Source organism: Aquarana catesbeiana, linkage group LG02 (genome assembly GCF_042186555.1).
Source record: "Aquarana catesbeiana isolate 2022-GZ linkage group LG02, ASM4218655v1, whole genome shotgun sequence".
In the NCBI taxonomy this organism is placed as follows: Eukaryota; Metazoa; Chordata; class Amphibia; order Anura; family Ranidae; genus Aquarana; species Aquarana catesbeiana.
The window spans coordinates 128397098-128411849 of NC_133325.1; the positions used below are offsets into that span (position 1 = coordinate 128397098).

Sequence of the window (14752 nt, forward strand, 5' to 3'; positions counted from 1 at the left end):
ATTGCTTCAGTTTGCACCAGTGCGCATGTGCCGGTGTTATCAGCACATGCAGGGGACAAGGGATATCTCCTAAACCGTGCAGGTTTAGGAGATATCCTGGGTAGCTACAGGTAAGCATTATTATAGGCTTACCTGTGGCATAAAGTTGTTGTAAAGGTGTTTTTTTTTTTTTTTTTTTTTTTTTTTTTTTTTACATTTTTTTTTACCTACAAAATTTTTTGTAGGTAAAAAAAATGTGCATTTACAATTATTGTAGGAGCCTGGAAAGCATGTCTCCCGTGATCTGTGCCATGCAGGACTCCTACTGACTGTCACTGTAAGCTGTCTGCTTGTACGTCATATGGGAAGGCAGTTTCACGAAGACAAGATAACTCGATGAACTACTCGAGCACTCAACATCACCCTGGTAGTTCATTGAGAACTACAAGCTGATAATCGCAAAGGCTGTCGGTACTTGTAGTTCATTTATTCACAGGGATCTGTGAATCAATGACACAGATTTGTGGGTGGAGCCCCGCACGACCATGCTCTTTTCAAATAGCGACAGCAGGTATGAGGAGAAGATCCCCGCCCTGCTGTCACAGGGGGTATGGGGATCAGGGAGTGGAGGCAAGATTGGGAATGGGTTACATATTCCACCCTAAAAACGGGTGGGACATGTAACATGTTCCCGAAGGTAAACTTTGCCTTTTATAATTGCATGATTTTGAATCCCATCCTTTGGTTGTACATCTCTGAAAGAAAATTAAAACCCATGGTTATCTAGAAATGCTGTCCGCATAATCCAAAAGTTATATTTTTTTTTTACTGCTGTCAATTGAACCCAAAGAATAATTTACGGAGCATAGGATATCCTTACCACATGCTAACCATCATTTTCCTATGACGGGCCCCCTGTAAACCCAGTGGCCTTTTCTTGTGAGACACATTGTACTTGCTTCTATTCATGCCTTTGTAACAGATTGCAAGACCCTTGTTAGAAACAAACATCTTCTGTCTGTGCCTGGGAATTATATTTCATACCGATCCACTTCACTTAGCTCAGGAGGCATCAGAATACAACCAATATCTAAGAAATCTTAGAACAACATTCCATCAAGAAGGAAAAATCATTTTTGAGAGAGAATATTCTTTACATTGGATGTTCCAGCAGCTCTTAATTTCTGGCTCTCACTTGTGGTTGGTTTTATGGAGCACGCACTTCTTTTGAAGATTGCTAGACGAACATTAGGTGTCTGAGGACAAATTTAAAGGCTGCAAACTGGCCTTTCACACTAGATAAGCTAAAACGGTATGCGATAAAATGTAGCTGCTTTTTTTTTTTTTTTTTTCTTGCAGAATAACTATTTTGAGGATTAAATGTTTTCAACATGACATATTTTAAAAGTACCTTAATCCAGCTCAAGAGGATACCATAAGTTTCAAAACCAAAATTTGTGTAACTTTATAAAATAGTATTTAAAGGAATCTTAATGTGTAGGTCCGATAAGGCAGTGGGTGTTATTGGTGTCCTTTAGGTAATTTACATTGATTTATCCTCAAATTAACCATAAATAAATGATGTGCTTGCTGTTTTCTTTTGTTGTGGTGGTGCTGCACATTTTTGGGAGAGGCTTCTGCTGCCCTGTACAATTTTGAGTTTTATACAGTCAAGTGAAAAACTACTACACCACATGGAAATTGTGGACTTTTTCAGCATATTTGAACAGGCAAACATTTGATCTTCTATTCATATATTGCCTACAGATAAAGGAGATAAACTTGAATGATAACACAAGAGAAAAGTGCCTTTTAAATTGACTTCTTGTAGGCATTTTGTATAACTGCCCACCAGACATTTTTCTCCATCCTACTTCATGCAAAATTCCATGATCTGCCAATTTCAAAAATCCCCCTACAAAACTTTAAAGGGAATTAAATCAGGGCTTTGATTAGGGCAGCCCATAACCCCCTGATTCTTGTTTGTGAGACATTCCTTGGTGGATTTGCTTGCGTGCTATGGATTATTATTGTGTTGAAAGACTAATTTCCGGTTCAGTTTCCGCTTTTTCAGTTACCTCACTCGCATATCAAGCACATGTTGATATGATGCAGAATGTGTAGTTGACTTGAGGACTGTGAGCTGCTTAGTGAAGCACCCCAAACCTTGAAATTTCCTTTTTCATGGTGCAGAGGAAGTCATGGTTCTGCTTCCAAAGTCATGTCCTTGGTTTGCAGGGAAGCATGTCTTTGATCACTGTTCAGCACATTTTGCCAAAAGGCCTAGTCTTTGCCTTTATGTTCAGCGACAAACTGTAGATTTGCTCTATTGTTCTTTTTGGACAGCAGTGCCTTTTTCTTCACACCTCTCATGCAGGTTAAATTGATGCAATCTTTTCTGGTTGTAGATGCATGCACATTGAAAGAGAGTTCTTTAACCACATGCTGACCACCCGCTATCGTTTGACAGCGGCAGACTGGCTCCCCTGTGCAAATCGCCATAGCTGTACGGCGGCCGTTTTAAGAGGTATAGGGGGCACGCACTCAGCACGTCACTGAGGAGCCGATGCACGTGCCCTGCCGCCGCAATGTCAGCCAGGCACCCGCGATCACTCCTGACAGAGCAGGAACAGGGATCTATGTGTGTAAACACACAAATACACATTCTGTCAGGGGAGAGGAGACAGATTTTGTGTTCCTAGTATTTAGGAACACCGATCAGTCTCCTCCCCCAATAAGTCCCATCCTCCCACAGTTAGAACACACACTGATGGAACACATTTAACCCTATGTATGCCCCTAGTGTTAACCCCTTCCCTGCCAGTAACATTTTTACAGTAATCAGTGGCTATTGATAGCACCGATCGCTGTATAAATGTCAATGGTTTCAAAAAAGTGTCCGATCTGTCCGCCGCAATGTTGCAGTCCCAATAAAAATCACAGATCACCGCCATTAGTAGTAAAAAAAAATAATACAAATGCCATAAATCAATAACCTATTTTGTAGGCACTATAACTTTTGCGCAAACCAATCAATATATGCTTATTGCGTTCTTTTTTTTATTTATTTATTTACCAAAAATATGTAGAATCCATATCGGCCTAAACTGAGGAAAATGTTTGTGTTTTTTTTTTTTGTTTTTTTTTTTTTTAATTTGGTCATTTATTATAGCACAAAGTAAAAAATATTGTCTCTTTTTTTGTTTATAGCCAAAAAAATAAAAACCACAGAGGTGATCAAGTACCACCAAAAGAAAGCTCTATTTGTGGGGAAAAAAGAACATAAATTTTGTTTGTGCACAACGACGCGCGACCATGCAATTGTCAGTTAAAGTAACACAGTGACATATTGCAAAAAATGGCCTGGTCAGGAAGGGGGTAAATCCTTCCGGGGCTGAAGTGGTTAAACATTAAATAGCTCCTGGGTTAAATTTCATGGGCCAGTCAAGTCTGGACAAATTAGAAGATTTGAAAGCTGTGCCACTTGTAGATTATTTTACTTACCGTGAAATGATTGATTTTTAAATCATTTGGTGATTTATTTATTATTTTCAAATCCCTTGCCAGGCTCATGGACATCGACAAATTGAAAACACAAGTTGATTTGCTTTGGTAGTATCCACTCCAGAAGATCTGCCATCCATAACTGAAACTTCTATAAAATAGCAGGGTGATTACTATAATGTTGTGTACATAGGCCTATAAGATCTGCTAACCCTTATTGATGCTTTCATAACCTCAAATATAGTTTACTGTCATGCCAGGTGTATAGACCTCCTAGAAAAAGATGTACACAATCTGTAATTGGTGCAGAATGCAGTAGTCCAAATGTAAACTATGGGTGTAAAGAAATCTGCACTACACATCTGCATAGGAATGGATAGAAGTCTCTGTTAGAGGCTCCCCACAAGCAATACAAGTGGATAGACTTTGCCCTCTGCCTGTCCTTTTTTTTTTTTTTTTAATTTCCTTATTTAGGACACCGATACAGGTGAGTATAAAAAGATACACAGAAGGTACAATTCCTCAGGCACAGCTGAAGCAAGTCTTCAACATAAACTGTTACAGCCAAGATGATATTATACATGTTACACTTGTTTTTACACAATAAAAAGGTGAATATTGGAGTGCGGCTATCCAGCGTATCTTTGTTTCTACATCTCTGTTGCAAACAGAGCCGGCATCCATTTAGTTGTGGAGACAGCTGATTCTAGGAGGAGCGATTGTCATAGAGCGGTGACCTCCCATATATTATTATACATGTTCATAGACAGTATGTCCAGGTGATTAATATTTAAAGTGGTGTTCTGGCCGAAATTATACTTTTTAAATAAAAATACCCCTATAATAAACAAGCTTAATGTATTCTAGTAAAGTTAGTCTGTAAACTAAGGTCTGTTTTGTTAGTTTATAGCAGTAGTTTGTTATTTTATAAACTTACAGCAGGCCGTGGCCATCTTAAGTGTGGGCATCTGAAGCCAGACTGTATTTCTTCCTGGATCTCATCCTTGCAGATCTCGCACATGCTCAGTGCAGCACAAGCAGTGTAATAGGTTTCAGGTCAGGTTTCCATAGCAACGGCAGTGTCAGAGGAAGTTGCTGCCCCTTCCCAGAAGGCATTGCAAACAGGAAATGATGCGATGGGCCACGGCCAGGGAGGAGGAAGTGAAAACTGAATACAGCAGATATACAGTAGGTGCTGAGAAAAAAAAAAATATCCAATTCGTTTACAGTGCATAGTTTAGTGAGGGATGCTAAAGAGTTGTAAAAGTGGGTGGAACTCCACTTTAAGCGTTGTGATAGTCTGTTGCCCTAGAATTTGTTGAGGGCCACAGTCCTGAAGGATGCAAGGCCTACATCCTGGATATATATAGACATTACCTGTATGGTCCCTGATTTTAGAATTTATAGAGGTTGTAACAGAAGAGCGAATTGAGGAGGGGAAAAGTTAAGAAACGGACTATGGGACTAAGCTAATACTACGAGAACGAGGAACCTGCCTGCTCCTTTTTGAGGCCAGCTACCAGGGTCCTCTTTAAATTGCAGTTTCATGTGGCAAAAAAAAAAAAATCTGCTCCTAAACAATATTTCCATTTGTGAATTTTATTGAAAAACAGCGAACAGAGCAGAAATAACATCAATTTTAATGAACTGATCCATTGTGTCAATTTTAAAAAATGTTCTAAATTCTTCATTGGTAATAACAAGCTGCAGATATTCTACATTTCAATTATATTTTGGCATAACGGAGTTATGTAATTTTTTGATTCCCTTACCGCGAATTGCTGAACACATCTTTTCTGCAAAAACATTAGATCATTTTATTATTAAGCCGTTGTGTAGAATTAACCATGAAGAAAAAATAATTGTATTATTCATTATTAAAATCAAGTGTGGATAATATGCAAAACTGCTGAGCGGCTTTGTTGTGGTTAAGTTGATGTTGGCTATGTAGGCTTTGTGGTTAATAAGTGGTTTTTGTGTAGGTTAGGTGTTTAAAGAAAGATATTTGTGTCACCCTCTCTCAGGCTGTAGGGTTTGTGGTTGAAGACTGACAGAAACTGCAAACCTTATAGTTGTAAAACCATCTTCACAAACTGGGGCCTTTACCACCAAGCTTACAGTGGATCCTGGGCAGACCTCATGCAGACTTTCTAGTAGGGCCACTTAAAGATCCTGTGTTAGTACCTTCCCCTACCACTGGAGGACTGGCAGTTTTTTTGTGTTTAACCCCCCCCCCCGGCCCCTACACACAAGATCATCTAGTTCAGCCAATAAAAGTGGGGGAAAAAACACACTTATTTTATGTTAACAGTTTGGATGTAAGAAGCGATTAGATGACATTTCTTTTAAAGCATAAGGGGCACGTAATGGGCTTTTCACTTTACAGTCTGATTCAGCAAGGGTATTTATGTAGTCATTAAGAGTATTTTTCCTTTTTCAGAACCAAAGACTGGATTCGATATTGCATTCCAAATGCTGGATACTGATGGCAATGAACAGGTGGAGAAGAGAGAGTTTTTCAAGGTAAGCATTTTACTTTTATGCAGGTACTTCTCCAATATTACTGAGCCTCTGCGATCCTTCTCTGACCTTGCTATGGTTATTGGAGTTTTGTCTTCAGTGATTTAAATGCAGTAAATTTAAACTGAGATTGGTTACTTTGTGCATTTTGCATATTGCCAAGTATCTGTTTTTATAACCCTGGTTGTGAAATATTGTTGAGATCCCCTTCTTGATCGCTTTTGGGATAGAATTATAGAAGTCACTATGGCTGACTTTTTTTGACGGTGTAATGACTGCTCCCATATTTATATCTTGACAGGATCCCTTTAAAGGGGTTGTAAACCCTCATGGTTTTTCACTTTAATGCATTCTAAGCATTAAGGTGAAATACCTTCTGTAGTGCTACAGCCCCCCCTGTTTTACTTACCTGAACGCTGTCATAGTTACATAGTAGGCGAGGTTGAAAAAAGACACAAGTCCATCAAGTCCAACCTATGTGTGATTATGTGTCAGTATTACATTGTATATCCCTGTATGTTGCGGTCATTCAGGTGCTTATCTAATAGTTTCTTGAAGCTATCGATGCTCCCCGCTGAGACCACCGCCTGTGGAAGGGAATTCCACATCCTTGCTGCTCTTACAGTAAAGAACCCTCTATGTAGTTTAAGGTTAAACCTCTTTTCTTCTAATTTTAATGAGTGGTCACGAGTCTTGTTAAACTCTCTTCTGCAAAAGTTTTATTTCTATTGTAGGGTCACCAGTACGGTATTTGTATATTGAAATCATATCCCCTCTTAAGCGTCTCTTCTCCAGAGAGAATAAGTTCAGTGCTCGCAACCTTTCCTCATAACTAAGATCCTCCAGACCCTTTATTAGCTTTGTTGCCCTTCTTTGTACTTGCTCCATTTCCAGTACATCCTTCCTGAGGACTGGTGCCCAGAACTGGACAGCATACTCTAGGTGCGGCCGGACCAGAGTCTTGTAGAGTGGGAGAATTATCATTTTATCTCTGGAGTTGATCCCCTTTTTAATGCATGCCAATATTCTGTTTGCTTTGTTAGCAGAAGCTTGGCATTGCATGCCATTGCCGAGCCTATCATCTACTAGGACCCCCAGGTCCTTTTCCATCCTAGATTCCCCCAGAGGTTCTCCCCCAGTGTATAGATTGCATTCATATTTTTGCCACCCAAATGCATTATTTTACATTTTTCTACATTGAACCTCATCTGCCATGTAGTTGCCCACCCCATTAATTTGTTCAGATCTTTTTGCAAGGTTTCCACATCCTGCGGAGAAGTTATTGCCCTGCTTAGCTTAGTGTCGTCTGCAAATACAGAGATTGAACTGTTTATCCCATCCTCCAGGTCGTTTATGAACAAAATAAATAGATTTGGTCCCGGCACAGAACCCTGGGGAACCCCACTACCTACCCCTGACCATTCCGAGTACTCCCCATTTATCACCACCCTCTGAACTCGCCCTTGTAGCCAGTTTTCAATCCATGTACTCACCCTATGGTCCATGCCAACGGACCTTATTTTGTACAGTAAACGTTTATGGGGAGCTGTGTCAAATGCTTTTGCAAAATCCAGATACACCATGTCTACGGGCCTTCCTTTATCTAGATGGCAACTCACCTCCTCATAGAAGGTTAGTAGATTGGTTTGGCAAGAACGATTCTTCATGAATCCATGCTGATTACCGCTAATGATACCGTTCTCATTACTAAAATCTTGTATATAGTCCCTTATCATCCCCTCCAAGAGTTTACATACTATTGATGTTGGTCTGTAATTCCCAGGGATGTATTTTGGGCCCTTTTTAAATATTGGTGCTACATTGGCTTTTTTCCAATCAGCTGGTACCATTCCAGTCAGTAGACTGTCTGTAAAAATTAGGAACAACGGTCTGGCAATCATTTGACTGAGTTCCCTAAGTAACCTAAGTCATCCTCTGGCCTGGAACGAGCACACCAGCTCTAGCTGGTGTCTCGTGTCCTGATTGGATAGCTTGATAGCAGCGCAGCCATTGGCTCCCGCTGCTTTCAATCAAATCCAATGACGTGGCGCTGGGGGGGCGGGGCCGAGTCCTGCATTCTGTGTGAATGGACACAGATGCAGGATTTGGGTGTCCACCTCAGGAGAGCCTTCTCCAACGTGGACACTCGATGCAGGGAGGAGCCACCAGTGCCGCTAAGGGACCCCAGAAGAGGAGGACCGGGACCACTCTGTGCAAAACAAACTTCACAGTGGAGGTAACATGTTTGCTGTTTTAAAAAAAAAAAAAGGGGGGGGGTTTACAGCCCCTTTAAGGCAAAGTAACACAATAATTGCCTTCTAAATAGGAGTTACTATTTATTCTATTTATGCCTATAAAGGCTTTTTCAGTACTCCTTCTCTGCTGAATAACGGATGCTCACGTTTTGCTGTTGCCACCGCTGGTGATATAGTGTTGTGGGTGGGTTTATATGTTGTGGTTAGTATTTTGGGCTAGGGGAAGCCAGTGAAGGGATTGTCAGAGAGGGGCAGCAGCCATGATAGACTAAAGGGGTATAGCCTATGTAAAGGTAGGATAGTAAGGAGGGAGTGGCAGGAGATAACCAGGGAGTGAATAAGTTGTTTTATGGTGTCATTTATTAAGAAGGGGCGAATTCTGGAAATGTTGCAGAGTTTAAGCTGGTAAGATTTAGCCAGTGATTGGATGTGGGACCCAAAGGAGGTCAGAGTCTAGGATTACACCCAGCACCCTGGCGTGTGTGGAGAGACCAATAATTGGTAAAGTCACAAGGGGGGATTGGGAAGGAGGAAATATTACAAGCTCGGTTTTAGACAGATTGGGTTTTATTTACTAAAGCTGGAGATGCAAAATCGGGTGCACTTCTGCACCATAACCAAAATCAGCTTCCAGATTTTATTGCCAAAGCTCAATTGAACAAAATGAGGTTAGAAGCTGATTGGCTAAAGTGCACAGGTACACCAGATTCTGAGTGCACGAGTTTTATAAAATCCCCCAATTGAGTTTGAGGAAATGGTGTGACATCCATACTCCTTTGTCTCAGTAAATTTGTGATATGTGAAGAGATTGAGGGGTGAGCTGGGGAGTAGAGAGATATATATGGGTGTTGACTGTGTAGAGGTGGTATTGTGTTAGCTGTGGGAGGTTAACCACTGGCCCAGGGAAGAGGTGTGAAGTGAGAATAGGAGAGGCCCAAGGAAAGAGCCTTGGGGTGCTCCAACAAAAAGAGGAAAAGGAGCGGAGGAGTTAGTTGTACACTGAAGATGTACTTAGGTAGCAGGAGAACCAGGGAAGAGCAGAGTCATGGAGGCCAAGGGAGTGGAGTTTGAGAAGGAGTAGGTAGCCGATTGTCAAAATCAGCAGAAAGCTCTAAGAGTATGAGTAATGGAGTTAGTAGTTCATTGGTAAGTTTTAGTACATTAGTGTTAAATAAGGTCCATAAACACAAATGTGCATAAGTAGATTATAATCAGTGACGAGTTCCACCACCACAATGTGCCGACACCACAAAAATTGCGCGCTTACCACAAGGCAAGCTAGATACCCAGCCAGGGCCTTTATCCAGAGGGTTCTGAAATGGTAACTCCAGATGGTCGAGATGGTGGAAGAGATATAACCAGCAGATACTGGTACAGATACAGTATTTTAAAGCGCCAATGGGGATTCCAGATATGAGAAGGGGAAGCTCTATATTTAACTCAAATATATCCACCCCCCATTTTAATAGAAACTGGAAAATGAATTCTGGGAGCATAATACAAGTGTTTATTTAATACGTTTTAATTCAAGACAATTTTTTATTCTTGCTGGCATTTGAGGAATGAGATGAACACGAGAAGGTATGTGATCTGTTTTTATGTGGAAATATGACTGTTTTCATAATTTCTTGTTTTGCTCTACATTGCAAGATCACGCTAAGAAGATTAAAGCAGAACTCCACTCGTAATGTTTCTCTGCTTTAAATCGGGTGTCCACAGCTTAACTTTTCTGGGTGTTTTGAATTTCTAACCTGACAAACCATTTCCTGTTCAACCACAAACTGAAATTAATCTTTTGGAGTCCCACTTTAAAGAATAAATGCACTTTCATAGTAAACAGTAAATGTTATATCACTTCAGCCATTCTAAGTATTTACAGTCTTAAAATCATAATTACTGCAGTTCAGAAATTCCAGAGAAACAGCTGTTGATGGCAGCTGTATATTTAAAACAGGTGGAACTATTGCTGAGAAGGAAAGGACCGGCAGACAGCTTGTGTTTGTTTTAATGAGGGTATCCATGGAATCCCTTTAAATGTGCTTGCAGTTTGCTCCTCCCTGTAGGAATTTGAGTCTGTATCCATCAGAGGGTGAGGGATGCTGGGGATGCTTTCTTTGATACAATTACTCTTGTGTTGTGTTTGTGGAGGCCTGTGTATGGCTTAAAGTGTTTGTTATCCCAAAAAATAAAGATCCTGCTCCGTTAAAGCATGTTATACAGCACAGTGCTTGTGCTGTGTCATTTGGCCCCCTGTATCACCTTTAATACCTGGCTGATACTGCTAGTTTCTACCTTCCCCCTGTACGCTGACCCCGATGTATCAGGACACGGTTATTAGCGTACGTGCCTCTGTCAGCCGCAGTCCTCCTCTGTGTCGCCTATGTCCTCTCCTCCATCCTCTCCCCCCTTTTCTCTCTGCCTGTCTGCTCCGTGTCTGCACTGCCCTGTCCCATTCTGCTGCTCAAATTACTGTTTCTTTTTAATATAATCCTTTATTTTTTATGTTTTGGCCCCCTGTGACTGTGCATTGTAAAAATAATGCTGTACATGCCTAGTTTACAGAACGCTGATCTGCGCTCATTGACCCGCCTCTCTCTCCTCTTGTGGCCTGACAGATGCAGCGGGGGATCCCCGGCCCCGTCCACTGCATCAGTCGGGTTGAGAGAGGGGATAGGCGGGTGGGTCAATGAGCACAGATTAGGGCTCTGTAAACAAGGTACATACAGCATTATTTTTAAAAAGCACAGTCACAGGGGGCCAAAACATAAAAAATAAAGGATTATATTAAAAAGAAACAGTAATTTGAGCAGCAGAATGGGAGGGGGCCATTAAATTTAAAAACAGAGAGGATTATGTAAAGATACACTGGTGGGTTAACAACCATTTTAAGCTGGGTACACACTATACGTTTATTTTTTTCATTCAACCCAGCGGGCTGAACGAAAAAAAAAAACTGTACAGATCACTGGTCTAACACATGCAATGTTAGTGCAGCGACCTCCCTGCTGAACAATTGTGTTCTGACAGGGGGACTGTCCACCCGCACAACACGCTGATCAGATGCTGGTTTTCCAGCATGTTCCTTTGACAGAAGCCGGTTGTGAGACTGGCTTTAGTCGGGCAGGGTGCTGTACACACGGGCCAAAAGTCAGCCGGTTCCTGGACCACTTTTGGCCCGTGTGTACCCAGCATTACAGTCAGCAAAGCTGGCAGAATAGTTGAGGATATTAGTCAAACTTTCATGTAACAACATGAGAAATGAACAGAAAGGTTATATTTTTAGAATTGCTTGATTTGTTCACTGTATCATATGAGCCAAGGTATGTGAAAAGTGATATTATGTCTTAAAGTATTGTGACAGAGCGAGGCTCTGTCCCTATAGAAAGGGATTGAAAATGGACACAGCGTTTGCATGTCTGCTGACTACAGAGCGTAGGTTTTGAGAGGAGCAGTTTTCTCCAGATTTTGCCATCGCCGGATGAGGCTCTGTAGTTTGGAGATTCCTAAGAGTCTTGGGTGGGACGGGATCTCCAACCTTGTGTCCGGGTGTTGTGGACAGCCAGCGTGGTGTGTGCCCAGGTCCACATAGCCCATATAACAAGGGGCTGGTGGGGGCGTGTCCAAGATGGCGCCCGGGATGGACGCATAGTTGAGAGGCTCCGACACCCCGCCTGCTAAAAATCCTGATTCCCTGCGGACCTTTATAAATCTGGTCATACCCAGATACAACTACGGACCCCCAGACCTGGTATGCCCTATAACCGCCGCTCCACCGCGCACAAGAAGCCCTCCGCAACCCGCACTACTCCCCGTGGCGGGAACGCTGATAGCAACAAGATGGCTAACATGGCGTCTCAAACTGAGGAAGCGGACCCTGAGATCCAGGACACAGATCATTTCACCGCGCTGATGCAGGCAATCAGCACCTGCCAAACGACACTGACAGGAAAGATTGACAAAATACAGCTGGAGATGGGTTTAATTCGAAAGGACATGGATAAGTTAAGGACTCGTCTGTCGGAGGTGGAGCGCCGCGTGGGGGACACGGAGGACGTGCTTGGAGAACATAAATCATCTCTCCGCACCCTCACCACTAAAGTGAAGACACTGGAGTATCGGGCAGAGGACGTGGAGAACCGCAATCGGAGGAACAATCTCCAAATCATAGGACTACTGGAGAAGGCTGAAGATCCTGACCCAGCTGGGTTTACCGAGCGCCTTCTCCGCCAGTTGTTCCCTCAGGAGGCTTTCTCCCCCTTCTTTGCGGTGGAACGGGCCCATAGAATGCCGGCTGCCCGAGGCCCTCCTGGGGCCCCACCTCGCACGTTCATCCTTCGGCTACTGAATTATCGTGACCGGGATGCTGTGCTGCAGGAAAGCAGGAATATGGAGGCTCTGCGTTTCAAGGGGTCACGTCTGATGATTTTTCCAGATTTCTCCGTGGAGACGCAGAAACAGCGCAAATCGTTTGACCAAGTGAAACAAGCTCTACTCCAGCGAGGCCTCAAGTGCAGCATGCTTTTCCTGGCCCGCTTGCGGGTTCAGGACAGGGAAACGCACAGATTCTTTACTATCCCTGAGGAAGCTGCTAACTGGCTGGACACCATCCCACAGCGCTGAACCCAAGTCCAGAATGCTACCTAATCTCTTTATCTCCAGTGGGTGAGTTTCTGTTTGCTGCAACGCACTTTTTTTGTTTTTACCCGACTGGATAATGGATACCGACTAAACACTATTGCCATTAACAGTGATGCATAACGTCCTTTTGTCTGTTACATCTGGCTGCAGGGTCTATTTACAGCAAGTTACTTCTGCTTAGAACTTTGTGATATACACGCTATCCAGTGAGCTCATTGCCCAGAAGAACTTGCTTTGTTGTACTCCGGGACTCTAACTCACGAGGATATTTCCTAAGTTCACACTCCGTCATGAGGGGAGTGGAGGGTCGGTGTTGGATACTCTCCCTTCCCCCAAACCCCTATAAGCCTTCCTCACCGGCTTATTCCAACCTTTAGCGGTGGATAGATTTCCGTTATCATATGGGGAACATACACTTTCCGCAGGGAACTTGACTCCTCTTCCGTTTATGTCTTGATAAGGTTTAGCTGGCAGGTAACAGGACTGATAAGCAGTTTGTGGGCTTTCCTGCTGTGCCTCCAAGGCGCCCTGTTGGCGCATTGCCTCCCAAGGACATAAAGTCATGCTCTGTTTGGGTTTATGTTGATGCTTATATGCTAGAATTATTTCTGACCTGTTTGCGCCTGGGTCTGGATGAGGGTCAGGATGGTGGAGAAGACGCAATAACTACTCGTCTACTAATATGGCCCCTCTTAGAGTGATATCCTGGAATGTGCGGGGGCTCAATTCCAAACTCAAAAGATCCCTCGTGTTCTCATTTCTAAAAAAATACCACCCGCACATCTGTTTACTCCAGGAAACCCATCTTACGGGCTCCAGAATACTCTCCCTTAAGAAGCCCTGGGTGGGATCATACTTCCATTCCTCCTATTCTTCCTACTCCCGGGGAGTTAGTGTTCTGGTGCATAAGGCACTCCCCTTTGTGCTTCTGGGTCTCCACCTAGACCCAGACGGGCAATATGTAGTCATACACGCACTGTGTGACAGACTGGATATGGTAATAGTGGGTTTATATGTACCACCACCGGCTAAAATGATGATACTACATAGAATCCAATTTATTATTGCCAGCTATCCCACCCCCAATATACTTATAGCGAGGGATTTCAACATGACTCCCAATCCTAGTGTTGATAAATTACACCCAGGTCAGATGACCGACACAGCGTTGTCACGTTGGGCAGAGGTATATGGCCTTTATGATACATGGAGATGGAAAAATCCGCATGGCAGACAATTTTCATGTCACTCTGCCACCCATGTGACATTATCACGTATTGATCTAATCTATGTCACTGATCCCCTGTTGTCTAGGGTGACTGCTGTCTCCCTTCTACCGCGTGGCATATCGGACCATACCCAGGTCATGCTGGACCTCTCTACGGACTCAGCAGCTAGTGCGGGTCTGTGGAGACTCTCCAGGTACTGGATCACCGATGAGAAAATGGAACCGTTGATGTTAGCAGAACTTGGGGAATACTGGACACATAATGATCAATCAGCCTCCCCACTGGTGATATGGGATGCATTTAAAGCATATGCCAGAAGTACATACCAGTTTAATATTTCTAAAATTAGGAAGGAGGTGAGATTGGAACTCTCGTCGGCTGAAAAACGGGCCCTAAGACTGGAGGCTCGATACACAGCCTCACCTGACCAGAGTGCACACACTGACATGCTCACTGCATATAGGGAGGTGGCGCTCATTCGTGCTGACTCCTGTCGGCGCTTCCTCCTTGCTCAGACCCAGCGCATATTTGAGCAGGGTGATCGATCGGGTAGACTACTGGCCTGGTTGGCAACAGAACGGACTGGGGGCTCCTGTATTGCGAATATCAGAGATGAGGATGATACTT

General features: G+C 43.0%; 1 protein-coding gene across 1 annotated transcript in view; it reads left to right on the forward strand.

The window, feature by feature from the left end:
- MICU2 (mitochondrial calcium uptake 2) overlaps positions 1 to 14752 on the forward strand; it is a 621891-nt gene that overhangs the window by 521214 nt on the left and 85925 nt on the right. The window contains exon 6 of the mRNA XM_073613444.1: positions 5924 to 6006. Coding sequence (XP_073469545.1) covers positions 5924 to 6006 — 83 coding nt within the window. The remainder of the gene's footprint in view (positions 1 to 5923; positions 6007 to 14752) is intronic.